The sequence below is a fragment of the Ictidomys tridecemlineatus genome, chromosome 7 (assembly GCF_052094955.1).
Source record: "Ictidomys tridecemlineatus isolate mIctTri1 chromosome 7, mIctTri1.hap1, whole genome shotgun sequence".
NCBI classification, from domain to species: domain Eukaryota; kingdom Metazoa; phylum Chordata; class Mammalia; order Rodentia; family Sciuridae; genus Ictidomys; species Ictidomys tridecemlineatus.
In genome coordinates, this window is record NC_135483.1 from 64,605,042 (window position 1) to 64,631,847 (window position 26,806).

The 26,806-nt window shown below is 34.0% G+C and overlaps 1 protein-coding gene across 7 annotated transcripts in view; it reads left to right on the plus strand.

Moving 5' to 3' along the window:
* Positions 1 to 307: 307 nt before the first annotated feature.
* The window catches only part of Ythdf3 (YTH N6-methyladenosine RNA binding protein F3), a 38,803-nt gene continuing 12,304 nt past the window's right edge, over positions 308 to 26,806 (plus strand). The window contains exons 1-5 of one of the 7 annotated variants that reach the window (XM_040293982.2): positions 367 to 618; positions 1,098 to 1,122; positions 1,952 to 1,999; positions 6,796 to 6,881; positions 16,302 to 17,900. In XM_040293982.2, the coding sequence (XP_040149916.2) occupies positions 595 to 618; positions 1,098 to 1,122; positions 1,952 to 1,999; positions 6,796 to 6,881; positions 16,302 to 17,900 (1,782 nt within the window). In that variant the 5' untranslated portion in view covers positions 367 to 594. Of the gene's footprint in view, positions 619 to 1,097; positions 1,123 to 1,951; positions 2,000 to 2,446; positions 2,515 to 4,294; positions 4,441 to 6,795; positions 6,882 to 16,301; positions 17,901 to 26,806 lie in introns of those variants that run through there. The other 6 variants (XM_078017084.1, XM_005322964.5, XM_040293984.2 and 3 more) reach the window with 6 other exon arrangements.

The following is a 26,806-nucleotide window of genomic DNA, read 5'->3' on the forward strand; positions in this document are numbered from 1 at the left end:
TTTCCCCTCCAGCGGAGGCCTCCGACGCCAGCCTTCTTCCTGCTCAGAGTGAGATGGGATCTGGCTCTGGCCACCCTCCCTCTGCAGCCTCAGAGAAAGGAAGCCACCAGCCCAACCCTGGCAGGTTCGCAATAGGACCACTCTGGCGCGCCCTCCTAAGCGCATGCGTCAGCCACCAGCCCGCGGGTCCCGGCTCCAGTGACGTGGCGATGCGGAGGCGGAGCCAAGGTCCGTAGCGGGAGGGTGGGGGAGGAAGAGCGAGGTGAGCGCGGACGTCAGAGTGGAGAGCGGAAGGTCAGGGAGGCTCGGAGCGGAAGTGAGACTAGGGAGTCTGTCCGCCATTGTGGACCCGAGAAGCGGAGAGCGAGAGGGGAAGAGGAGCGTGCAAGCGTAAAAGACGGGCCCCTTCCGCTGACTGCCGAGCGCGAGGCCCTCTTCGTGGTTTCTCAGCGAGCGGCTGCAGCTGCGGCGGCTGAAACAATCATTCGCCGAGGGCGACAACTAACTGCTGTGAGTGCACGGGGAGAGGCCCAGGCGGCGGCGGCGGCGGCGGCGGCGGCAGCGGCGGCGGCTCCTCTCGGGTTGCGGTGAAGAATGTCAGCCACTAGTGTGGATCAGGTGAGGAGCAGAGGCCCCAGCCTCGGCGAAGGCCTGAGCCCCAGAGCTCCACCCTCGCGTGGGGCCCCGGCTCCTCCCCGTCGCCGCTGGCCCCATAACGGTGCCCGGGGCGCAAGTTGCTGCGGTCCTGCCTCTCAGGCCCGGGCATGCGACCTGGCCCCGGAGCCTGCGGCCCGGGCGGACGGGCGGGCGCGCTGCCGAGGGAGGTGGGGGAGGACCGCTCGCAGGGGCCTGAGGATGCAACCCGAGGGCGGCAGACGTGGGGCTGAGAGAGGCGAGCTCTGGGAGACGGATTCCGTGTGGCGGGTGGGAGGTTTAAGGCTGGGGGTGGTTGGGAAATTGGTGTCTGTGGAGGATACGGTGGGTTTGCTCCTACGCGGCATGTTTAAAATAACTTGTCTTTGATAATGTTTTTGATTAACACACTTTTCTTTCTTCCTTTTTCTTCTCTTTACTACACCTTTCATCTTGTTACACAGAGACCTAAAGGGCAAGGCAATAAAGGTGAGTTTGGATATTTTTTTTTCTCATTAATGCTATCTTGATGTTACTTTTAAACTGAGCCAGGGGGTTGTTTTTGTTTTCAGTATAGGATTAGAGAAGCATTCATCACAACTAAGGCATCCCAAACTTTGGTAGTTCTTTGCAGCCACTTTTGCAGAAACCAGAATACTACAAGAAACAGCTTTCTTAGTTGTATTTCAGTTAAAGCAGGTATTATTTTGAACATACTGGTATTTCTTTAGTTCCCCACTTTATTTGTGTTAATGTAACTTTTGCTACAAAAATTCCACCCATGCATAAAGTTAAGTATATTTTCAGAGTGGACATTTTGTTTGGTAAATCTGGATTATGTTAAATATGCAATTCACATGGTATTCTATGTCACATTAATGAAAATCGTACTGTTAATCACTCTGATTCTGTTTGAAGTCAATTGCAATGAGACAACAACCAGAGAGAACTTATAACTTAACAGGCATGTAATCTTGCTGTATAGTTGGGATTGCAAGGTGTGATTCAATCTTACTTTATAAAGGACTGAGAAGGAAATAATTTGTGAGGTTTCTGCTAGGATTATGAGATTTACTCTTTAGTTAATAGTACCATTGAAAGTAAAGTAAGTTTATTTTGTATTAATATGGAACAATGTAGTCAGCTGACTGAAACATTATGACATTAATCATGTGACTTTAGTAAGTATAGAACAATAACAGCTTTCTTGGTATAGTGCCAATTAAATAACATTATAGTGGATTATATATTTATAACATTTTGTAACAGGACTTAAAATTACACTAAATAGAATTATACTTCCTGTTTTTTTTTTTAGAAACAAAGTATTACTTAGGAAACAAGATCTATAATAGCCTTTTTAGATGTAAGTTCAATGTTTTTATTGTTGCTCTTTCAATTCTTGGGGTTTTTATTTGCTATGGTAACTCTGATTAATTTAAAAAGGAATGAGTTCTGTATACACAAATTCGTTAATTTCCCTTATGTTGTAGTTTATGTAAGAATTTTTCCATACTAGTTGTATGGCATTTTTAGGTAACAAATTTATTACTTTATTTTAATTAAAGATTTTTTTTTAATATTTAGAAATTTTAATTTTTGAAATTTTTTAGAATTATTTTCAGTGTTATAAGAATAAACCTCAGATTTAGGTAGTGTTCATTTTAAATGATTTTTTACAAATATGTAAAAATTTTAAAAGGAATGATCCATTAATTTCTTTTCTTTGCTAGTCTGCCTATTAGGAGGTATATAGACTTGGAGATGTGAAATCTGTGGTCATTATTGCCTAGAGTAAATTATTTTATCCTAGATCTGTGGGGAGGTGGCACTTTGCAAGGCTATTTGAAATTCTAAGTGTTTTGTGTTACCTGCTTTAAGGTAAGTACACAAGTTCTATGAAGTACTTCACTTGTTTGCTAAAACAAAATAGATCTTAGAGCATTGTAAGATAGTACTGTGTTACTGTACGATTATTTATGACAAGATTATTTTACATAGGCATCGCCTGGTGACATCTTGATAAAAATGATCTATAAACTATATACTGGATAAATATTTTTTGGATGTTTAAAAAACTTAATCCATTAGTATTACTTAAAATTGTGTAATTAGACGCACATACAGACTGTTTATTTGGGTAGTTCCTTATTCCAGAAGATTTTCTTTTCATCTTTTTGATCAGTTCATAAATTTCACCAAAGAGTAGGGTGATGGACTGGTATTTCTTGAAGTCCTGAGTTCTGATTTGCAGCTGTTGACTTGCCAAGTGAGCTTGAATATATTATACCTTCTTGTCACAGTTTCCCTCTATAAAATAAAAATAATAGCTGTAACCATAAATTCTATTGTTATGAGGATTGTTATAATTACAATAGTTTATTGCTTTTAGTAGCTATTGCATTTGCTGGATTTCTTTTTACCTCCTAAAGAAGACTCCATTCTGGAGTCTTGACAGGAAGGGTAAAAAAGCTACTGGCCTAAAAGTACTGGTAATCATTTAAATTGCTTTAAAATGATAGATGTTACAAGTGCACAAGTAAAACACATATACTTTTTTTTTTTTTTTTGCCTTTTCTTACAAAACCAAGTCAGCACCACCAATTGAACTGATAAGAGTAGCTGTGTGTACTTGAGACTCTTCTGCTTTAGTTGACTTGATTTTCAAACTGTTGAAATTACTTTATAATAATTCTGTTTACTATTGTTAAGCTGAAAGTATAGCTATTTTCTCTGAACTATATCATTAATATTCTAAGAATCTGGGTAGTAATCTTGAATTCCATACTTATGAAAATTATATGCTCCTGAGAAGTTGGTGTCAGTTAAAGTTTGAAAGCATAATCCTTTTTAATTGACTTAATATAATTTCAGAGATGTTGTATTTCTTTTCTGATTTATTTACAGGTGATATTTCTTAGCCTAATAACCGGCTTTAGTGTTTTGATTTTCTACTAAGTGTTTTCCTGTATGTTCTTAATGACTTAATGTACTAAAGGATAAAATGCACGTCTATTATTAGTCCCTTTGTTAAGGCAATAATGCTTTTGAAGTATATTTAATAATTCTAAATTTGTTTATAAGTTTTGAATTCTTTGTTAATTAACAGATTGTCCCTGTGTGAAATGTCAAATCTCTTTATTATGCTTGGCCAAAGAAATACCAAAGGATAGTTGAAATTTAAGGATAATTACCTGCCTGTTGGTCCATAATTTAATACTGACTTTATTTTACTGAGTAGATTTTTTGCTTGCTAGAATAAAGATGTGCTCTGCCTTTACTTGGGAGCACTATGGATGGAAGTGTCAGATGCCATCTTAGGCCTTGCTGTTTCTTTTCTCCTGTTCCTTTAATATATAAATAAGCCAGTATATGGAAAATAACTTATTTTCTTCCTCCCCTTCCAAAGGAGAGACATGTACATCATTTCATACAACCTCAATTTAAAAGAATAGGTTGAATTTGGCTAAGTCTTAATGTTTTAGAAAAGTAGTGGAAAATGCCTTATATTTTGGCAATATGGTGTTGTATCCCCTCCCCGTTTTCCCCAGAAATGATTTCAGAGCATTTTAAAATCATTTTAGGCTTCATTTTAACATTAATCCTCACAACATTCCTATAAGGAGATAGAGGGTATATGGTATTGTCGCTGTTTTTATAGGTGGGAAAACATGATGCACACATCTGTTGACTTTCCTAACTTGATGTAGTCAGGACCAGAGCAAAGAATCACCTGGCTTCTAAGGCCCATGTTCTATCTTGATTTGACTCTGCTTCATAGAGCAGAGGAAACAGGCGAAGAATCATGTAAGTCATCTGTTCTTTTTTCCCCTGAAGAACTTTTACAGACTATGGAAGTGGTTTGGATTTCATTACTATTTAATGGCTTTCAGTCTCCCAAGACATTAGAGTGTCATTAAGTAATGTACAAATACTACAGTCTTTATAATAGACAGTTGAAGCTTTGAAAGAAAGATATGCTTACTTTCAAGGGTCAGTTTCCTATTTGTAGTCTAAAGCAAATTGCTTATCACTTTATGTAAATACTCCAAGTTAAATATCTTTCCTTTAGCTTGACTTACACTTTGTATAATTTTTAAGAACATTGTATACATGTTCAAATGATTTAAAAATAACTAAGATTGTATTTACTTTGTGTATGTGAAATCTATGTTCTCAGAATTAGAAGAATTAGAATAGAAGAAATGAAGAAAAACAGTATAATATATATTCAGATAAATTTTATGTACTTTTTTTACTTTGCTAGCAGTATGAACTAGATATCTGAGAATCTAATTGGTACAGAGGTAGGTGTAATTTCAAAATGATTAGCTGTTTTAAATATTTGCTACTCTGTACAAATGTAATACTCCAGTAGTGAGGATTTTTTATTTTCAAGAAGTAAAAGAACATGTATAGTAAAGCCAGTGGTAAAGAATAGGTATGTCAGAATCTTTTGGACTAAAATGATTAACCTGCCCTTAAAATGGCACTAGATAAAGCCTAAAGCTCCTCTTTATTTTTGTTATTAGTGACTATTGTGTATTTAATTTTGTGGAGCATATTTAGCTTAACCTTAGCTAGTTCAGATGTAGTCCTTATCAAATAGTTACACAACCTCAGTGGAGTTAGAATTAAGTTGACCTACAGGTTTTTCTTTTGGCTTCTGAGGAGTAACAACAACATCATAAGAGTTCTTCTTAGAAGGCTTTACAGAGTAGGATTGTCTCTGAGTGGTCAGTGCTTCTCAAGCCACTCTTAACTCATAATATCTTAGGTGATGTGAACTCATGGCAAAATTAGAAATAATGAAAATGTTAATGATATTATAAAGGAACACACATTGTAATCCCAACACCCTCATATTCATTTGTAATGCTTTGTGACATCTTCAGATAAGAGTTTTTTGTTTTGTGTTTTTTCCCTTATAAGAAATTAACTGATAGCTCTCAAACTTTCAACTTTTGTCATGTTTCAGTAGTGTATTTACACATTGTTATGACACCAAGTTTTCGCCTACTAACACTTCTGTTTTCATGGTTCTAAAGTCTAGTCCTTTTGGGATCTTGTAATATTTAATGTAATAATATTTAAGATTATTGAACACTGTCATTTAACACTGAAGTGAGATGAGGTGTAGGGACTAGGAATAACCTCCTGGAACAGGGTAGTCATCAATTACTTATAGAGGATAAGTTACTACTGGAGATCTTTTGTCTCCTGAGTGGAGGATTTGGAATTCAAATCTAGGACTTTGTTTTACATTCTGTGCTCAAATGCAGTCTGACACAGCATCCAGAGAATAACTTGAGTCTTATGGAAATGACTTCTGAAGAAATAATCTGTTATTCTCTGACTTGTTTTCTTAAGTGTTTGAAGATTTATCATGGTTAACTTTGGTATCTCAGTTGTATTTCTACTTCCATGTGAAAGTCTTCATATTTTTTATTTATTTTTGGTTCTGGGGATTAAACCCAGGACATAAGTGCATGCTTAGCACATGTTCTGCCACTAAGCTATATACCTCCAGTCAGTCTTCATATTTTTCTGGTTTAGAATGAAGGCTCTTTTTATTTAGGTTTTCAATTATGTTTATTCATTGTGATATTGTTTAAAGTAAACTTTAGCCACTTAAATAAAGATATTTAAGTCATTTTCTGGAACATTAAAAAAAAGGTTGTATTGTTCTTTATTTACCTTTATTGAACTAATAGATTTTTAATAAAGGGAACATTCAGAAATCTCTGTTGTCTACAATACTGCTTGAAATAGTTACTTTAGATTCAAGAATAGTATTTGAGAACCCTTTCCAATATTTTTATATAACACCACACCACAGAATTGACCAAGATTTGGTAAGGAGAAGTGTGTGTGTGTGTGTGTGTGTGTGTGTGTGTGTGTGTGTGTGTGTGTGTGTGTTAAAAATAGGTATGGTTTGTATTCATAATAATCTTGGGCTTATTTATCACAAGATTTCTAAGATTTTTGTGGCACATAGATATTTGTGTCTAAAGCTTATCCTTAAGAGGGTTCTTAAATGAAAAGAACAAAGAACTCAACATTACTACTTCTGAGTTGGTTTGAAAAATATCTAAAATTTTAGGTGTGCTATGAGTTTCATAAAGATAATTGCAACACTTCTAATACAAGTATGTTTTTTAGTTTCAGTACAAAACGGTTCGATTCATCAAAAAGATGCTGTAAATGATGATGATTTTGAGCCATACTTAAGTAGCCAGACAAATCAGGTAAGTCTTTTGACAGAAGTAGTTTAGGAAGTTAAACATTTTAGTATTAACTGAATTTTTAACTAGATATTTTAACTGAAAAAGACTAACTGTAGCATGAATGAATTCATCTGAGGTGCCTGCATGAAATTAATAACAGTTGCAGGTTTTTGCACAGGAGAGTTTTCCTTTAGAGATTATAGGTAGCTGAAAGTAGGTAATGGAATACATATAAAATAAATATTTAAAGTTGAACCTTTCTTTTTACATATTAAAATTAGGGTTTTTTGAGTGTGGAAATGATTTTAATTTCTAATATCACTGCCATATCTATGTAATTAAAGCAAATAAGAAGACCTAGTTGCTAGAAATTTTTATGTGGAGGGAGTCTTAGTTGTATGTGATATTTTTGACTAAATGTAGGATTTTCTTTTTTATAATGCATTCCAATTTGAATTTCATTGATAATCACTGCAAGTTATAATATTACCTGGTAACATTAAGGGATAAGATTGAAGACTTTGTAAACACTTCTATATTGTGGATATGAAAATTCATTCAGATTATTAGATCATTAGTAACTGGTAGGGTTTTTGTGTGTGTGTGTGTGTTTTTTTGTGTGTGTTTGTGTGTGCGTGCGTGCTGGGGATTGAACCCAGAGCTTTGCACATGGTACGCATGTGCCCACCACTGATTCGCATGGGTTTGTATATAGAAATAACTTAAACATTGAAAAACAACAAAATAAAGGCATTTAATATCTTTGTACTATTTCCTTAAACCATTTCTATTATTAAAAATGTGTCACTGCTAGAAACAAATTTTAAAAATAAATTTTCTGTATCAATTTCATCAGGTCACCACAGTAAATCTACTTTTTTTTCCTTAAAAAAGATATGTGGAAATTGTACTCCAAAATTGTTAACCTAGAGTTTTAAAACTGTGAAAGAATTAGGAACCAGATATTATTGTGGAATTTAACAATTGTAGAGAAAATTTGAAAACAAATTCTACATTTGTAGAATGTAGAATTACTTTTAGAACTGGGAAGGATGTGGCTTGTTCAACCTGATTTACCTCTTGATCATTTCTGCTTGGAGTGAATCAGAAAAGGCGAAAGAATAAAAACTGGGAGTAAAAAATTAATTTCAGATTTATGTGATCTAACTATGATCTCAATACCAACTTTTCTACCTAAGGGATTATGAAGGAACATATCGCTGCAAAGTTGGAGAAGATCATGATTGTGAGATGTATTATAAGTTTTAAATACATTTTTGTTGTAGTTTGACTCATGTATTACTCTCAGTTAACATCCATCATGGCACTGTTTCCAACCTTTTTGAGGAATTCTAATGTTACACAAGGTATAAGTACATGTTCTAAAAAGATGTCTATCATCAGATAAACTTAGGAAATTTATTGGGCTAAACAATTAAACTTTTTTTTGCTATTTGATTTCATAGTTATAAAGTATAAAATGAAGATATAGTATGAAACTCCTTTTACTTGTTCATACTTTTTTTCCCCTCGCGCCCCCCCCCCCCTTTTTCTTGGTGCTGGGTATTGAGCTCAAGGCCTCTCATATGATAGGCAAGTGCTCTACCACTGAGCTGCATTCTCAGTCCTTTTTTAGAAATTTTACTTTAAGACAGGTGTTGCTAAATTTGCCAAGGCTGGCTTCAAATTTGCAATGCTTCTTTCTCAGCTTTTCGAGTAGTGGGAATTGTAGGTATGCACTACCTTGCCTGGCTCAAATTTTGTTTTTAAGGAAATTTAGTGAACTCTATAAGTTTGGGAATTATTACCTGAAAAAAATCATTATTTTATTTTAATTGATTATGTACTTTAAAATTATTCATTATTTGTCACAATGACTTAGAACAGCTTTTGTTGCAGGAAGTTTTTGTCACAGGGTGTTTTGGTGTTCTGCAGAGGCACTTCAGGGTGCCTAAGGGATGCCAGGCTAGGTTTCCTGCCTGGCAACCGGATCTTTACTTTGGGGCACTTTATCTATTTTACAAAATTTGTAAAAGATGTTTGGAAAAAAGTGTTAGAAAGTCATTATTTTAAAAAATTTGTGCTGGGGATTGAAACTAGGGCCTTGTACATGCCAAGCAGAAGCCCTACAACTGAGCAATAATGATTCTTCCCACCGAAACTTTTTTAAAGACATTTGTGTTAGTAAAGTTAAATGAATTCTTCATCTGCATTTTTGCTTCTCATGTTGGGTCAAAAATGTTTATAAAATATTTATTTTAATGCAATATATAAATGGAAAGATTAAATTTTTATGTTTATTATTTCAACTTTCAATACTGGAATCAACATGTTTATGTCCTATTTGAAGGGAAATTTTAAAGTTTGATTCCACTGAGGCTGTGTGTTGCCTCTCCTTGGTAGTGCTGAACAGGTTTTCAGCAGTTGTCTTTCCATGGTACTATAAATAATTATTTCTAATAAGGCACATATTTACATTTTAAAGATTGCTAACTATAGAATGTTGGAAACTGATTTCTTAAGAAAAAAATTGAAAATTATCAGAAATATTAAAGGTAAGTTACACAAGAACTTATTGTTACATAGCTAAAATGTATAAATTAAGAAATGTAACTTTTATTTATTTATTTATTTATTTTTTAAAGAGAGAGAGAGGAGAGAGAGAGAGAGAGAGAGAATTTTTAATATTTATTTTTAGTTCTTGGCGGACACAACATCTTTGTTGGTATGTGGTGCTGAGGATTGAACCCGTGCTGCACGCATGCCAGGAGAGCGCGCTACCGCTTGAGCCACATCCCCAGCCCCAAGAAATGTAACTTTTAAAGAATATTTTCAGAGAATACTGAAAACTGGATTACTTATTAAATATCTGAAGTAATTATTGGTGTACTTTAAAGTTAAAAAGTATTTAATAAGATTCTTATTTACCAACCTAACTGAAATAATTGTTTGAAAAAAATTTAGCATATACACATTGTACTATTAAGATTAAATTCCCTTCATCTAATTTTAAAATTATAAATAATGAAATTAATCTTGGTGGAAAGGTGTTTAAGATTTGGGGCTCATGGTTTAAATTGTTTATATTTAGATCTAATTCATATCAAACCTAGGGATGGGTTAGAATAAGTTGTTGGCCTTTGTATTCCTGTGGCAGTGTATTTCTGTTTTATAGTCTTATTGTTCTCTTTGGTTTTTTGTTGTGCTGAAGGTTGAACTCAGGGCCTCAAGCATGCTAGGCAAGCCCTATACCTCCAGCCACCATAGTGTTTAGTAGTATTTAATTTCTTAGGGAATATTTGATGATTTTATAAATTAAAAAGTAAATATCTTTCAGATCTTAAAATTAATTCTCTACAGTTCTTTAGAAAAAATGATGATTAAGTTGATTTGAAAATTTATATTTCAGTGCTCATTGTTAAAGATACCATATAATTTGTGCAATTTGTGCATACAAACTTGTCAAATAAATTAGAAGACTGAAGTTTGGGGAAATAATCCAAACTGTGTTTATCAGAGAAGTGTCAAGAATTTTTAAAATATAGTATTTGAATTTTATTTTCTGTTTTGCCATTACTGATCTTTGTTAAGATTTTTCTTATCTGCATTGCAGAATGATTTCTTTATTGGTAGTTTTTCTTAATCCATATGTCCACATGGGGGATATCTATAAAAGCTTGAATTTGGCAAAAAGTATGCCATGGGTAATTTTGAAATAAATATTAATGTTTTTAGAGTTATACTCTTTTGAGAAAGGCAATAGGTGAAGGATTAGTGATAATATTATTAGTGATATAGTTAGTATTAACAGTGAAGGTTAATTTTATATGATTAGCTCTAGATTGCTTTCCAACCTCTCTTAATGCACTGGTTTAAATTTTATTGAAATATTTGCAGAATTGAAAATGAGGGACTTACTGGGCTAAAATCCAAGTCTGATTGTGGTATACTGTCAATAAGAAATTACTACAAAATGTCTGTAATCACATTCAGAAGAGGCTGAAGCAGGAATATCAGAAGTTGGAGATTAGTCATTGCAATTTAGTGAGACCCTGTCTTAAAATGAAAAAATGGTTAGGGATGTAGCAAATTTGGTAGAGTGCTTGCTTAACATGTGTCCTGAATTCCACTTCAATACTGCAATAAAAATCAAAATTTCTATACCTTTTACAACAGTGGATGCATCTGTTATATAAGTGCCTTTAAAATGACTCCAGGTTTTTTTTTTTTTTTTTTAATCCTATACAGCTTTTGTCAACTTTCTCTGTCTTAAGTTGAGGAGATAGTTCTTATTATTATTTCTGAAATATATAAATGTTTTCTGAATATTTCTTTTATCATCTTAATTTTTGTATAAAATTTTCTTCGTGTAATTTTTTCTGATTTTCCAGCTTCTTGCTTTCTCCTGTTTGTATTATAGTAGTTTCTTTTGCTACCTTTATGCTTCAGTTATAGTCCTATCACATTGTAAGGTAAATGTCTTCCCCACTATACCTCTGAAGTGCTCTGCGTTGGAGACTGTATTCTTCATGTTTTTATTCCCAGTGATGGGCATGATATCTGGCACAAAGTAGGTATTCATTAAGTATTTATTAAATGAAGGAATAGATTAGGTTATCTAATAGAGTTAGAGAAAGAAGAATTATGGCTGATGAAAAATTCAGATTTTATTATATAACACATTTTTTTCTTATGACATCCTTATGATTAGATATGCATTAATTACACTTTTGAAAAGTGCAGTAGCAGAAGAAAATGCACACAAGCATTAAAAATATGCTGAATGTACCTTAACTTTTTGTTGTTACTTTAGAAGTCAGGAGTTGGTTTTTTTGTTTTGTTTTGTTTTTGTTTTTTAAACAATGTGTGTGTGTTAGGGAGGTCACAGATTTCTGTTCCTCTCTTCTCAGCTTCCCTAGTGTCTGGATTACCCAGCTCTGCTTAGTTTTTTAATGCCAGATATTTTTCAGTTTTCTCTGTGCATAGGAGCTATTTCTGGTTAATAATACCTTAACCATTTTTATTGAACTTTTAAGATACACAGTGTTTCTAGGATGTTTGAATAATCATGAAGTAAAAAAGGATATTAAGTTATAATTGAAAGACTCATTTTTAATTAAGATAAAATTGAGTTGGAATGTACCATAGTATATTAGTTACATTTACCACACTGCATAATAGAACTTTAAAAAACCAATATATTTTTCCTGAGTTTTATAACTTTTGACACCATCTCCCCCACTGTCCTCGTCTCTACCATTCTACTCTCTGCTTCTATAATTTAGTTGTTTTAAATTGTACATATAAGTAAGAATATGTGCTATTTGTCTTCCTATGCCTGAATTATTTCATTTAGCTCTTATGGTTCTCAAAATCCATTTGTATTTTTGCAAATTTGTTTTTTAAAAAATTCTGAGTATTGTGTGTATATACCACGTTTTCTTTATCCATTCAACCATTGATGAACACTTACATTGATTGTCTTGGCTTTATGAGTAGTATTGCAGTAAACATGGGAGTGCAGACATCTCTTCAGCATATTGATTTAAAATCAGATTGCAGAATCTCTGTATTTTCTTTAATGAGATGAGAAAACAGTTCAGAGCCTAAGTAACTTGGCTCCTTTCATATAGGTGCTAAGTATCTGGACTGGGAATAAAACCTAGATACTTCACAGGCCTCTCTTGAACCTGCTAATCAGATAGCTTTTCTAGATTGTACTTCATTTTTATAGAGTTTTTAGATAGAGGAGTTTATGGATCTGTTCTCATAGTATGTTTATTCATACCCAGTGATTATTGTGCCTTTTTATTTTTTATTTTTATTTTTTTAATTTTGATATAGGAGTCTTATTCTGTTGCCAAGGCTGGCTTCTAACTTTTAGACTCAAGGGAGATTACTTCCTTAGCCTCCTCAGCCTCCTCAGTGCTAAGTATATAAGCATGTACCAACATCTTCTGCTTATTATTATCATTTTCATATTAACATGTTACTGTTGTTTTCCCCTTCTAATTAGTTCTTTGCATATAGGGGTCATACAAAGCATTTCACATCACTATGTTTAAAGGTAGTATTTCTTTAAAGAAGAAAAAAATAAGATTTTGCTATTACTGAAAAATTTCCGTATCATGAATAGACTAGTTTAAGCAGACTGTATATAAATCCCTAAATTGATTACATATATCATTACAATTAACTTTGAGATAAAAAAATGGAACTAAGTTATAAATTGTTTTACATCATCAGGGAGTATAGATTTTGTTCCTCTTTACTACTGAGATAATTGAAATTAACCCAAAATTCCACTTAGCTGGCAATTTAAAATGTGCCTTAAATTTATCAAAACATTAATTTATAATAAGTTATGATTGAAGCTCTACTGAAATTTTTGTTCTCTTTTTTAAAATTTTGGGGTACTGGGATTGAACCCTGGGTCTTATGCCTGCAAGTGCTGTTACTACTGAGCTATATCACCAGCCACTGTAACTGTCTTAGTTGTTCTTAGAACCAAAACCAGAGCCTTGAGATTGCTTGAATTACTGTCATAGATCTAGAGAAAAAAAAAAAAAAAACTCATTCAGCAAAAAACTCTTGAAAGAATTGAAGAACAAATGGATTAACAGGAGAAAAGTGACCATTTATACAGTACATTTGAGGACTCTAGGTGTAGTGTAACACTTAGAACCCTTGGTTAAACTTTTTGTTTTTTTTTAATCACAATGATTTCCCTATCAGTATTAGTACCTTTATTTTTAGCAGACATTTTAGTAATCAGATTACAAATACATCTGTGTGTCTGTAAGTGTGTGTGTATTGTTGTTATGGTTTCTGAATTGTTACTCTTTAAATTCTTCAATATTTTATTCTTTAAAAACCATTGTTGGTGTATTAGAGTTTCCCTCAGGCTTCACTTTGTAGGTGTGTTAAATGTGGCAGTTAGGATTTTTTCACTGATATGGACAGAGCTTTAGAATTTGTGTAATTATGTGGTGGTGGTTCCAAAAATGCTCTTAATCTATCTCATACTAATATTTTTCGTGTTCTTTGAGTATATTTTCAGTTATAGGTAATAATTACCCACTCAGTAAAGCTAAAAATTATTCAACTAGATTAGTAAATTATAACATGAGTTATTACAGTTTTGAATACGGTAAAATATATTTAATATGTGGTATATTTGGAAAATTGCATTGTAATTTTTGTTTTTCTTTAAATAGTTATAAGGGACACATTTGGGTTTAGGTCCAAGTTTTACTGGCAATACCCAGTAAATCTTTCAGAATTGTGCTTTTCTTTTTCCCTTTTTTGGTGCTGGGGATGGAACTCGGGAACTTGCACTTTCTAGACAAGTGCTCTACCACTGAGCTACATCTCCAGTCCTTATCAGTATTATTAATTTAAATAGAATACGTTTAGATCTAAAGTTAAAATTCAGTTATAACAGAGAATCATTTCAAAAGATAGCGTATTAGCATTCTCATAGACAGTGGATAATTGGAACAGTTGTGAGGTGTGTCATAGTAACTTATTAGTAATATAATAGCGACTGGGAATGTAACTCAGTGAGAGGGTGGCCCTGGATTCAATCCCAAGCACTAAACAAGCTAACAAACAAAAATCCAAAAGTAGTAATAATAAAATATCTCAGTTTTTAATGATAAGCTGTTTTAGTCAGCTTTTTCACTGTTATGACCAAAAGATATGACAAACAGTATAGAGTAGGAAAAGTTTACTTGGTGCTTATGGTTTCAGAAGTACTCACTTGCTCTGGGCCGGAAGTGAGGCAGAGGATCAGTCAGAAGGGCATGATGGAGAAAATCAGCTCAGAACATGACAATTAGAAAGCAGAGAGCAGTCCTCACCAGAGATAAATTTATACCTCAAAGGCATGCTCCCAGTGACTTATCTCTTCTTGCCTTACCTAGCCTACAGTTATCATCCAGTTAATTCCTATTAGGAGATTAACACACTGATTAGGTTAAGGCCATCATAGACCAATCATTTCAATTCTGAATGTTCTAGTATTATCATATACGAAATTTTGAGCTACACCTCATATCTAAATCATAGCATAAGCCTTTAAAAAAATAACTTAATAGTTCCAAGTAGTAGCTATGATATTATTCTCATGCATTACTATTGATAGTAGTAATTACTTATATTAGGGCTTTGTGCATACACTAGTCAAGTGTTGTACCAATGAGCTATACCTCTATACCTGAGCTCTTTTTAATATTTGCTTTAGTGGAAAAGAAGCCACATAATAGCCCAAGAATGTAAAAGAGAAAAAGGAGGATGAATTTAAGAACTTTATCCCAGGGACTTTATAGTGTTTATATAAATTAAGTGAATCATCAGACTTAATGATATTGACCCTTGTGAGGAAACATCAATTGCTCTGAATATTAGCTAATTTTTTCAAACCTTTCATAATTACACAAATTCTAAAGCTCTGTCCAAGGCTTTAAAATAATAAAACTTAAAGCAGATTAAAAAATTAATCAGACATTTTATTTATTTTTTTTGACATAACCCATTTTCAAGGGAAATCCTTAAGCTATTTTAATTTTCACATGAGCTTATATTTGTGGTTTTTTTTTATTAATAAAATTTGGTGTCTTGATTTTTGGCAAATTAGTAAATGCATGATTACTTAATATTCAAAAGAGAGGTTGATTTATTTACTTGAAATAGTTTTGGAAACAATTATGTGAACTTACTCTGAAGTTCTGACCAAAAAATTTGTATTTTCATTCTGTAAAGTGTGGAAAACACAGAGCATTAAAAAAGAAAGGTATCCATTGCCTCACCCTAAAGAAGCCAAGATAAGGATTTCATTTCTTTCCAAAATGAACATGACAAAACGAAACAAAGTTGGATCATGCCATAGGCATAATCCTGAATCTTTTTTTTTCAGAATGTGATCATTTCTCATATTATTTTTTCTTAAGTACAAAATTTAATGGCTGAACTGGATTCTGTCAATGATAAATTGTAATTCTATTTAAAATAGTTTCCAGGTTTATTGAATCCTTATATGTAACTCTTTGAACACATCAATAACTTAAAATATAGCTGAGTATAAATGTTAAATCTTGTGTCTGCTAAGTTTTATGAATTAGCTTTTTGTAGAAATTGTAATATTTTAAAATTGTGACAGAAGATCTGACTCTTCAAACAAAAATAATCCCAATCCTACTCTTAATCCTCCTATGAAACTCCTAAGTTATTTTATAATATTTAAAAATATGAGTACTCATGTAAACTTTTCTGAGATTGGATTTGAAACTTTAATTATGCTTATCTAGAAATTTTCATTTTGTTTATCCAGTGCATCTCTTTTTCATTTATTTAAAACTGTTTGATTTTAACTTTTAGATACCTTTTTTCCCTCCTGTAAAGAGGACATTTCACTACTGATTGTGGTCTTCTGTTTTGCAGAGTAACAGCTATCCACCAATGTCAGATCCATATATGCCTAGTTACTATGCTCCATCCATTGGATTTCCATATTCTCTTGGGGAAGCAGCATGGTCCACGGCTGGAGACCAGCCTATGCCATATCTGACAACCTATGGACAAATGAGTAATGGAGAACATCATTATATACCAGATGGTGTTTTTAGTCAGCCTGGAGCATTAGGAAATACCCCTCCATTTCTTGGTCAACATGGATTTAACTTTTTTCCTGGTAATGCTGATTTCTCTACATGGGGGACAAGTGGATCTCAGGGACAATCAACACAAAGTTCTGCTTATAGCAGCAGTTATGGCTATCCACCTAGTTCTCTTGGGAGAGCTATTACTGATGGACAGGCTGGATTTGGCAATGATACTTTGAGTAAGGTGCCTGGCATTAGCAGTATTGAGCAAGGCATGACTGGACTGAAAATTGGTGGTGACCTGACAGCTGCAGTGACAAAAACTGTAGGTACAGCCTTGAGCAGCAGTGGTATGACTAGCATTGCAACCAATAGTGTACCCCCAGTTAGTAGTGCAGCACCTAAACCAACCTCCTGGGCTGCCATTGCTAGGAAGCCTGCCAAACCTCAACCGAAACTTAAACCCAAGGGCAATGTGGGCATTGGGGGTTCTGCTGTACCACCACCACCTATAAAACACAACATGAATATTGGAACTTGGGATGAAAAGGGGTCAGTGGTAAAGGCTCCACCAACCCAACCAGTTCTGCCTCCTCAAACTATAATCCAGCAGCCTCAGCCATTAATTCAACCGCCACCATTGGTGCAAAGCCAACTGCCTCAGCAGCAGCCTCAGCCACCACAACCACAGCAGCAACAAGGACCTCAGCCGCAGGCCCAGCCACACCAAGTGCAGCCTCAGCCACCGCAGCTGCAAAATCGCTGGGTAGCTCCTCGGAACAGGGGAGCGGGCTTCAGCCAGAACAATGGAGTGGGCAGTGAAAACTTTGGTTTAGGTGTTGTACCTGTCAGCGCTTCACCTTCTAGCATAGAAGTGCATCCAGTACTGGAAAAGCTAAAGGCCATAAACAACTATAATCCCAAAGACTTTGATTGGAACCTGAAGAATGGACGTGTGTTTATAATTAAAAGCTACTCTGAGGATGACATACATCGTTCCATTAAGTATTCTATCTGGTGTAGTACTGAGCATGGTAATAAGCGTTTGGATGCAGCCTACCGTTCCCTGAATGGGAAAGGCCCACTCTATTTACTCTTTAGTGTGAATGGAAGTGGACATTTTTGTGGAGTGGCTGAGATGAAGTCTGTTGTGGACTATAATGCATATGCTGGTGTCTGGTCTCAGGATAAATGGAAGGGCAAATTTGAAGTTAAATGGATCTTTGTGAAAGATGTTCCCAATAATCAGTTACGGCACATTCGCTTAGAAAACAATGACAACAAACCAGTAACCAATTCAAGGGACACTCAAGAGGTACCCCTAGAAAAGGCTAAGCAAGTGCTTAAAATAATTGCTACTTTCAAGCATACCACCTCAATCTTTGATGACTTTGCACATTATGAAAAGCGTCAAGAAGAGGAGGAAGCCATGCGTAGGGTAAGAATATAGTAATTTTGATGTGGGTCTTTCTCTTGGGGATGGAGTACATGGATGGGTACCTTTTAATGACTCTGTTTTCTCCCTCCACAGTACTAGGGATTGAACTCAGGGATTCTCTACTACTGAGTTACATCCTCAGCCCTTTTTCATTTTTGAAGTAGGGTCTCTAAGTTGCTTGGACTGGCTTCAAACTTGATATCCTTCTGCCTCAGCCTCCTGAGTAGCTGAGATTACAGATATGCACCACTGTACCTGGCTGAGAAAATGGATTTTTAAAAAACAACACCAAAGTATTTTTGTAGTTTGTATAGTTGAAGCTGTTGTAACAAAATATGGTGACAATTTGGCTTTGGGAGGCAGATTAGATTTGGGAGGATGTGGGCTTCAGAATTAGACTCCATAGCATTTGATTTCTTTTGTTATTCATCTGTGAGACTCAGGAAAACTTCCATTGGAAAACTTTCAATTGGACATACTGTTGTTTATGTTTGCAACATACTGGCGGGCAGGCTTGGATTGTTTTCTGTCCTGAACTACAGAATAAAATTGGGGTCCTAGTTTTAGGTGGAAAAAGAATGGAGGCAACTAGGAGATTTTTCTGTAGATAGTACATTTAAATTTCTTCTAGAGAGAAGCGGGGTTAAAGTTTGCTCTTCCAGTAAATAGTTTTTACTGCTGTGGAAAAATCTCTTATGGAAACTAAGATAAAACAGAAACTTCCTTTAACTATCTGTATGTAAAAGTGTTAGTGATTCAGTTCTTTGTGAATTTGTCTTGTGATTTCTTGGTTGTGTGCAGCAGAGGGACTGCTTCAAATTTTAAACCCAGATGATTTTTTTTAACCCTTGGCGATTTTAGTTGCAGTGATTTCTGTGCTGAATTGCCAGAAACTTTTGGAGTGATGCAAATTATTATTTAAGGCTTTGTGGGACTGTTTCCACAAAGGTTAAGATTGCTGAATATAATTTTCTCCTAGTTAAATGTGGAAAATGAGGAAAATTGGATCCAGTTGCTAGTGAGGTTTTGAGTTTAGTGTTTAAGTAAATTGTCATCTTGTAACTGCCATTACAAAATAGCATATCAGGAGAAATGATCTGGAATGTGAAAGGTGAGATGCAGATACAGATTTTATTTTGGGATGTACTTATTTTAAGACACATTTGAGAAATATAGGTAGAGAAATTTTTTTGACAAGCATTTAGAGAGATGTGTTATTTTTGTTTTTGTTTTTGTTTTGGTTTTGGTTTGTAAACAGTTGATTCCATGAAAATAGGATGAGATTATTTAGGAGAAAATTTGCATGATAAAGAAATATTTATTAGCTTTATTTTCTTCTACCACTAAGGTAGCCTTGTATGTGTTCATACTTTTCATTTTTACCCAGTCTGAAAATTTAGTCCTAGTTTTACTATTTTCAGTATTTTAATAGATACTTGTCTCTGGGATGTATATATTTTTTCATACTAAAAATTGATCCCAGAGATGATCCCTACCCCTTTTAAAATTTTATTACAAGGCAGAATTCTCACTAAGTTTTCAAGGCTGGCCTCTAATCCCCTGCTTCAACCTCCCAAGTAGCTGGAATTACAGACTGGTACAACTGTGCCTGCCCCATAAATATTTTTTATGACATGTATTATAGTCATGTTATTGTATAAATTACACAAATATACACAATAGTGAATTAAACTTTTAATTTTTATATTTCTATTATTCCATTGCTGCCATTCTATGACATCTAACTCATAATTGACATCTTTATTTCAAAGCTTATTAAACTTGATTTTTATTAATTATAGAAGGCTGACACAGGAGGATTATAAATTCAAGAGTAGCATGGGCAATTTAGGTGAGACCTTGTCTCAAAATGAGTAAAAAGATTGGGGATATAGCTAAGTGGTAAAGTGGCCCTTGGTTCTATCCCCAGTACCTCAACAACAACAAGGTCTTTGGCATTATATGTAAACAACAGTTTAGCTGGATATAGAGTTTTTGGGTCAGTTTTTTTCATTCAATATAGTAGAGGCTTTGCTTCATTGTTTTACATTCTATGGATTTATCACCTTTGGATTGTTTCCAGTTTGGGGGGAATATAAATAAAGCTCCCATAAGTATTTTTTTTTTTTACATAGATTTAAAGCTTTTTTTTTTTCTTTTTTTAAATCATTCAATAAAGTTAAGTTCTTTCGAATCTACAGCTTTCAGTTTTTTACATGTAGATGGATAGAAGCATCATCACATTTTGGATACAGAACAGTTCCATCTTCTATGAAAACCTCATTTGTACTATCTTTTTTTTACTTAAATCCCTGCCCTATGTCTAACCCCTGGCACCCACTGATCTTGACTCACAAGTTTGTTAGTAGTTTTTCATTTTTGTCAGGATCAGAAAACCCTTCATTACTCTTTGGGCTCTTTTCCTATTAGTTACTGGATCAGAAGGAGGATCATCAAGATCAAAGTAGGTACTTTTACATTTTTTTTCTTTAGTTCTTGGTGCCAGTTTCATATGCCTCTGCCACTGTACATGTGGGAATGGGATAGTCATGCTGTAAATTGATTTTACTATCACTCTGTGGTTAAAAAGGAAAATCTGTACAATGGCTACACTAAGTAATTGACTTTCCTGTATGTTTGAAGCTACTATATTAGGAGTCAGTTTTCCATGATTTTTAACTCATGAGCAAATGAATTATGTCTTTGCCCAGTTTTTTTCCTTTTGTTGTTAGCTCTTGTCTAGGCAGAGTTGTAATTTTCTTTTTTGACATGCTTATATTTGTATTTGGGGTTTCCATCATAAATGCTTTCAAATGTTTTTGGCATACCAGTGATTTTTGTGCTCCCTGTCTATTCTAGGTCCTCCTTGGCTCTATCACAAAGGACAAATCAGTTGTGTTTTGCTAAAATTTCTATTTTTCCCCCAACTAAAAGTAGTTGCAAATTATTATTAGTGTCTCTTTAATAAGATCTCATCTGTTTTGTTTTAAATTCTAATTTCTCAAGGCTTGTGATAAGTAGAGGCCACATTTTCCCAGATGCATATCTTCTAGACTTTGGGTAAAGTCAGATTCTTAAAGAAGACACAGATTGCATTACTTATAAAAGAGATGATTGATACATTTGATTAGTTAAAAACAATTCCTCAAAAGATGCTTTAAAGGAAGCTTTAAAAATCCATCTTTTTTGAAAGTACCAGAAGAAATTTGAATATAAGTGCCTGAAAATTAATACTAAGAATATATAAAGATAAAAAAGACAACTCAGTAGAAAAAATGTGCAAAAGGTACGGATACGCATTTAGTGAAAGAGGAAAACAGACAAGACTAATGCATGTAAACCAATATTCAGTCTTATTGAAAGTTAGAGAAAACAATCTCATTACAACCCCTTAGGCAGCACTATATCCTACTTACCAATTCCAACCAATCTTCTCTCATATCCCCAAACTTTTCTCCACTTCATGTTACAATCAATACCCTTCATGTTACAATGACCAATGTAGGTTCAATGTAAACAATGTCTACTTTCTTCCCCCCAATTTTCCTAATAAAAATACTGTTCACTCTTAAGTGCAGAGGATATTTTTCTGACTGCTATCTATTTTTGCTTCAGGAAGCTTAAACCAAGACCTGTTCCCTTTTGATGGTATCCATAGTGACTCAGTAAAACAATTTTATTTCACGAGGGGAAAATGCACTGTTGCCATTTTGCCTCATCCCAACCTACATATTTTAATAACTCAGAATAGTCAAAGCCAGAAGCCTTGTCCACTTAGGAAGTTGCTGCAACAGGAAGTAAAAATGAAATTAGGAAAATCCAATTCATGATTAGAATGAGAAAATATTTTATATCCACTCATTTTGCAAAATTTAAGTGTGACAGTATTTTGAGTATTGGAAAGATTGTAAATAAACAAGGCCTTACACAATTGCAGATGTGAAGCAGTTTTGTATTTTTTAACAAGTTGAATATTCATGCCTTATAATTCAGCTGTTCTCTTCTCTAATACATATGTAAAGAACCTTTCTAGATACCCCAGAAAATATCTATAAGAATGGCAGAATTAATAATTGCAAAAAACTGGAAACAATTCAAATATCCATCTGTTGGAAAATAACCAGAGACATTGGTGCTACAGCAATATAGTATGGGTGAATTTTTTTCTTCATTCTTCTATTTGGAAATAACTTTATCTGGGGAATAATTTATGGAATACTCATCTTTTAATCAGATTTACCTGTTATTGTCATTCTTTCATGTTTGCTTTGTTCTTTTTCAACCATCTGAGTGCCATGTACAGGGCTTTTTTCTCCAAAACAACAACAACGAAAAACAAAAACAAAAAATCAGAATTATAGTATGTATTTCCTAAGAATAAGGTTATTATTTAACTATAATATTCTGTCATTTGATCCAGAGTCCTTTCTTTCCTCTAGTAGAGGATCCAGTCTATGATCAGAAAATACTGATCATAGCATAGTCAAAACCGTTTGAAATAATAATAAGTTTAGAAGACTGATTCCAATCTGTCTTCAAATTTTTTTGCCTTTCCCAAGTTTGGGAGGATTTTGTCATGTGCTTTTATAAAAGTCTTATGGTTCTAATATTTACATTTAGATTTGTGGTTGCTAGAGCTCCTTTTCTAATTTAATATTTTTCTTTAAATTTTTGAGGCCCTTTATGATAATAAGGAATTCTGTTTTCTCTTTTCATTGCTGGATTGCTTATTGATTATTTTTTTTTCTTGATTATTTTGGCAGTAGAAGCCTCCAACTAGCTTTTCTAGCCAACATGCCTCCTGTGGAGGAGACAACCTGACGTCTTATCTGCCTATATGAAAGTTAGTATGTCAGACCCTCTTTCAGAATGAGGAATGCTGGTGAGATTCTAAACTGCAGAAGAAACAATTGCCAATTAGTTACGAGGGAGGAAGGAGCTGTATAAAGAGAAAAATCTTAAAAGTTTCCTAGGCAAAAGACACAGTTTACAAAGAAAGGAAAAACAATTGATGATCTGAATTTCTCTTCTGAGGGTACTCAAATGTAAAATCTTATTTCAGGGTGGAGAGGAGTTGGGTATAAAGTTACATCTGTAAGGATGAGTGTCTAGTTACATCAGTCAAATGGGGTGGGAGGAGTAAAATAAAGAAGTTCAAGTTTAGAAGAACAAAGCCTTAGTGTACATTATAATTCAGCCTTAGTGAAAGAGTTGAGAAATTTCAGCAGAGTGAAATAGGAATTCAAGAAACGGGATGACATGTGGTAATGGCTGTTACACAAGAACAAATCTCGAAGAGGACCTGATAATGCATTTTGAATTAAGACAGGTGTCCATTATTAATAGTGCATCCCAGGACATTTCAGCATCTCACCCTGTCTGCTAATTGTCAGTAAGTTCCTTCAAGCCTTTATTAGGAACCATTGACCTGGGTAAAGGGAGGAATCTAAAAAGAATAAAAATTTTGGACAAGCTTTGATTGTATTATAAAGTCTGGGAGAACAAGACTGATTTTGCTTTTGCTGATTCCCTGGCACCTAGAAAACTATCTGGCATATAGTAGGTTTTGAATAGATATCTGTTAAATGACAAATGCTTTGAAGAATTTCTTGTAGTTTAGATATAATTGTAGAATTTTTCTTTATAGATCTAATCACTGTTATTTGTTCATTTAGTTTATAATAAATGCTGTCTGCTGGTTTTTCAATTTGTAGAACTAGACACTAGATTATAAAATATTAATTCTAGTTAGAACAGAATGTTAGGAGATAATGGGAAGGAAAGATTTGAGGAATGGTAAATATATGAATTTATTTTCTCATCTTTCTGAAGGTTACAGGTAACTCTTTAAGGATGATCAAAGATTAGTGCCATAGGCATATTATTTAAAGTCAGAAATGCTGCTATTTTAACTAAAAATAGTATAGCTTCTAATGGAAGTTGGAAGAGAAGTGGAATATGACATTCATTTTTATAAATTAATCATATACAATGGGAATTGATAAATCCAGAATTTTATGTATTAGTATTATGCTTAAGGTTATGGCAGCCCATCAGAGGAACTTAAATTTTAGAAAGGGTTAGGGAGAGGACAAAATTCCTAATTTATTTATTTGCTTCTGAAGAATTCTTTGTGTGTACTGATAAAGCCAGTTTAATTGGAAATAAAAGAAGAAAATAAAGAAGTAGTAAGGTTCAGAGTGTATTTGTCTAGAAAACATAATCTGTAGGGATTAGAATCTTCTTGTGACTCTTTAGGTAATTCTTATTTTTGTTGTCATGCTAAATGCATCATGTAGATCCTATTTTTATATCCTTTTCTTTTAAATCCGTGTTAACCAGGAAACAATTTCAGGCAAGATTTTTAATTTTAATAGCTCTTTTAATTCTACATGATTTCAGTTGCCAATTATTTTGAGGTGAATTTTCCAAAAGATGCATTTTCCTAACCTCCCAGACAGAGATGGAGCCTTACCATAAGTAAAAATAAGCAGGTCAGTGGGCCTGGCAGCACATGCCAGTAATCCCAGAGGTTCAAGTGGAATCCAAATTTGAGGTCAACTCATGAGCAATTTCATGAGGCCCTTAGCTACTTTGTGAGACCCTGTCTCAAAATTAAAAAATGAAAAGGTCTGGGGATGTAGCTCAGTGATTAAGCACTCCTGGGTTAAATCCCTAGTGTCCGTCCCACCCAAGTTCATAGTTATAATAAAATCTATTAAACTCTAGACACTTATATGTATTATAGTCACATATGCTAATATTATGTTGTTGTGTACTTCCAAAGGCTAAATTTTAGTGCATAATATAATTTTTTTTTTTTAATGCTTGAAATAGCCGATCCTGAGATGAGATGTTAGGTCTATCTCAAAGTACAAATTTGTATTAACGTATAAGAAATTACTTTGACCATAATTAGACCTATAACAACAGTAAGCATTTTCCAAATAGTTCTACATTATTTTTAATGACATGGGTTGAAGTCTGTTTGATTACCCTTTGGTAAACTTTTCTAATGGCTCTAGTTCTCTCTCTGCAGAATAAGTTGATTATGATGATTAACAGAAACAAGTTCAGTAGATTAAGTCTAACATATTACTTATTTAAGTGTATAATTCTCTGGGTTAAAAATATTGGTGTTTTTAGTAATCAAGATGATTTTATTACAGTAATACTCTGTTCTAAACTTGGTAAATATTTATGAGCCAAAGTTGGAAGGAGGTGCTTCAATGAACATTTTATTATATTGACTTGTTTTTTTATGTTTTCTTCAGACAACATGTTAATAGTGGTTTTGTTGTGTTCCAATGCTGGTAAGAGAATTTTATAGATTTTTAGTAAGTGAACTACCTGTAGTTTATCAGGTTAGTTGTAGACCTTGGAGAGATCATTTAGGAAATATAGTTACTAAATTGAGCAGAATTTCAGTTGTTAGCAAATGCACGATGACATAAGAAATAAGGAATAGCTATCTTTACCTTTATGTGGGAAAGAAATATTTAAAGTTTTAAGAAGTAATTTGTTGAATTATTTGTTTATTGAAAACATGCAGTTTCTTAATTTAGAATAAATGTGCCTAAAGAAAAATAAACTCCACCTGTTCCTTGGAGTAGTTTGTTTATTTTTTTAAATGTAAAGATTTCATCTGTGTATATTTCACCCTGATCCTATAATAAATATTGATAATGTTAGGGTAGGATGCCCTAGTTCCTTTCCCTGACAGTTCTGAATTTATGCTAATATCATATATCAAAAGGCTTTGCTACAGTATGGATAATGCTTGTTCTTTTGTGACCTGTTGTATAAGCTATCTAAAAAGTGTAAAAATACTTTACAGTTTCTTGTGTGTTAGGAATTGGGCCACAGCCTAATTGGATTCTCAGCTTGAGGGTCTCTATGAGGTTGCAGTCAATCTTAGCTGGGCTTAATTCTCATTTCATGAGCAAGCAAAGGATCGGTGAGTAGGGCAATAGAGTGAGGTGGCATAGCTAGAGAATAGAAGGCACAGTCTTTTATAACCATTTCATAGAGGTGATAATCCTATTACCTCTGCCAGTTGTGTTGGTTAGCAGCAAATCATTTATTGTGTCCAGCTCACATTTAGGAGTAGGGATTGATTCTACAACCTATGAATAAGAGGAGGCAGGAACCATTGGGAGCCATGTCAGAAACTGCCAAAACCCCTTGCCCACCATGTCAGTACCACTTTAGTACTGGGGTTTTAATCCTGGACTTAAAACATTGGGCCTCACCCCCAACTCTTTTTAAAATTTTTATTTTTAGACAGGATATCACCAAGTTTTCCAAGCTGGCTTTGAACTTTTGATCTCTTGTCTAAATCTCACTTGTAGGAGTAGCAGGGATTACAGCTGTGTGCTACCATACCTAGCTTTATTGCTCTCTAATTTCTAAGAGGAAATTGGTTTTACTGTCTCCTAGGAGGAAAGTTTGGGTTTATTGAAAGATGTTTCTACTCTAATATCTTATGCATTTGACCAATTCAATATTTCTGTTGCTTTTGAAACACCTTGAGGCTGAAAGAACCTTTATAGAATCTATAATAAAAGAACTAGGATATATTTAAAATGCTACTAATGAACAATTCTACTTGTAAAAGATAGTCTAGAATATTTAATTTTCATTTTGTGGTAAAGAGACCAAAATCTGACATCTAAAAATAGAATTGCAAATGGATTCCTTTGCTTGGTTTTAAGACCCTCAGTTACTTGGTCTTTTTATTTTTTTTTCCTTTTTAAAATTAATTTTTTAAAAAAAAAAACTACTAGAACACATCTTGTATTCAGGTTAACCTGTATCACAATATATTTGGGTCCTGCATGTTCTTTCTTTAACTCTATTACCTCATTCATTCAGTGGATAAGTATTTCAGGTTAAAAGTAGCCACC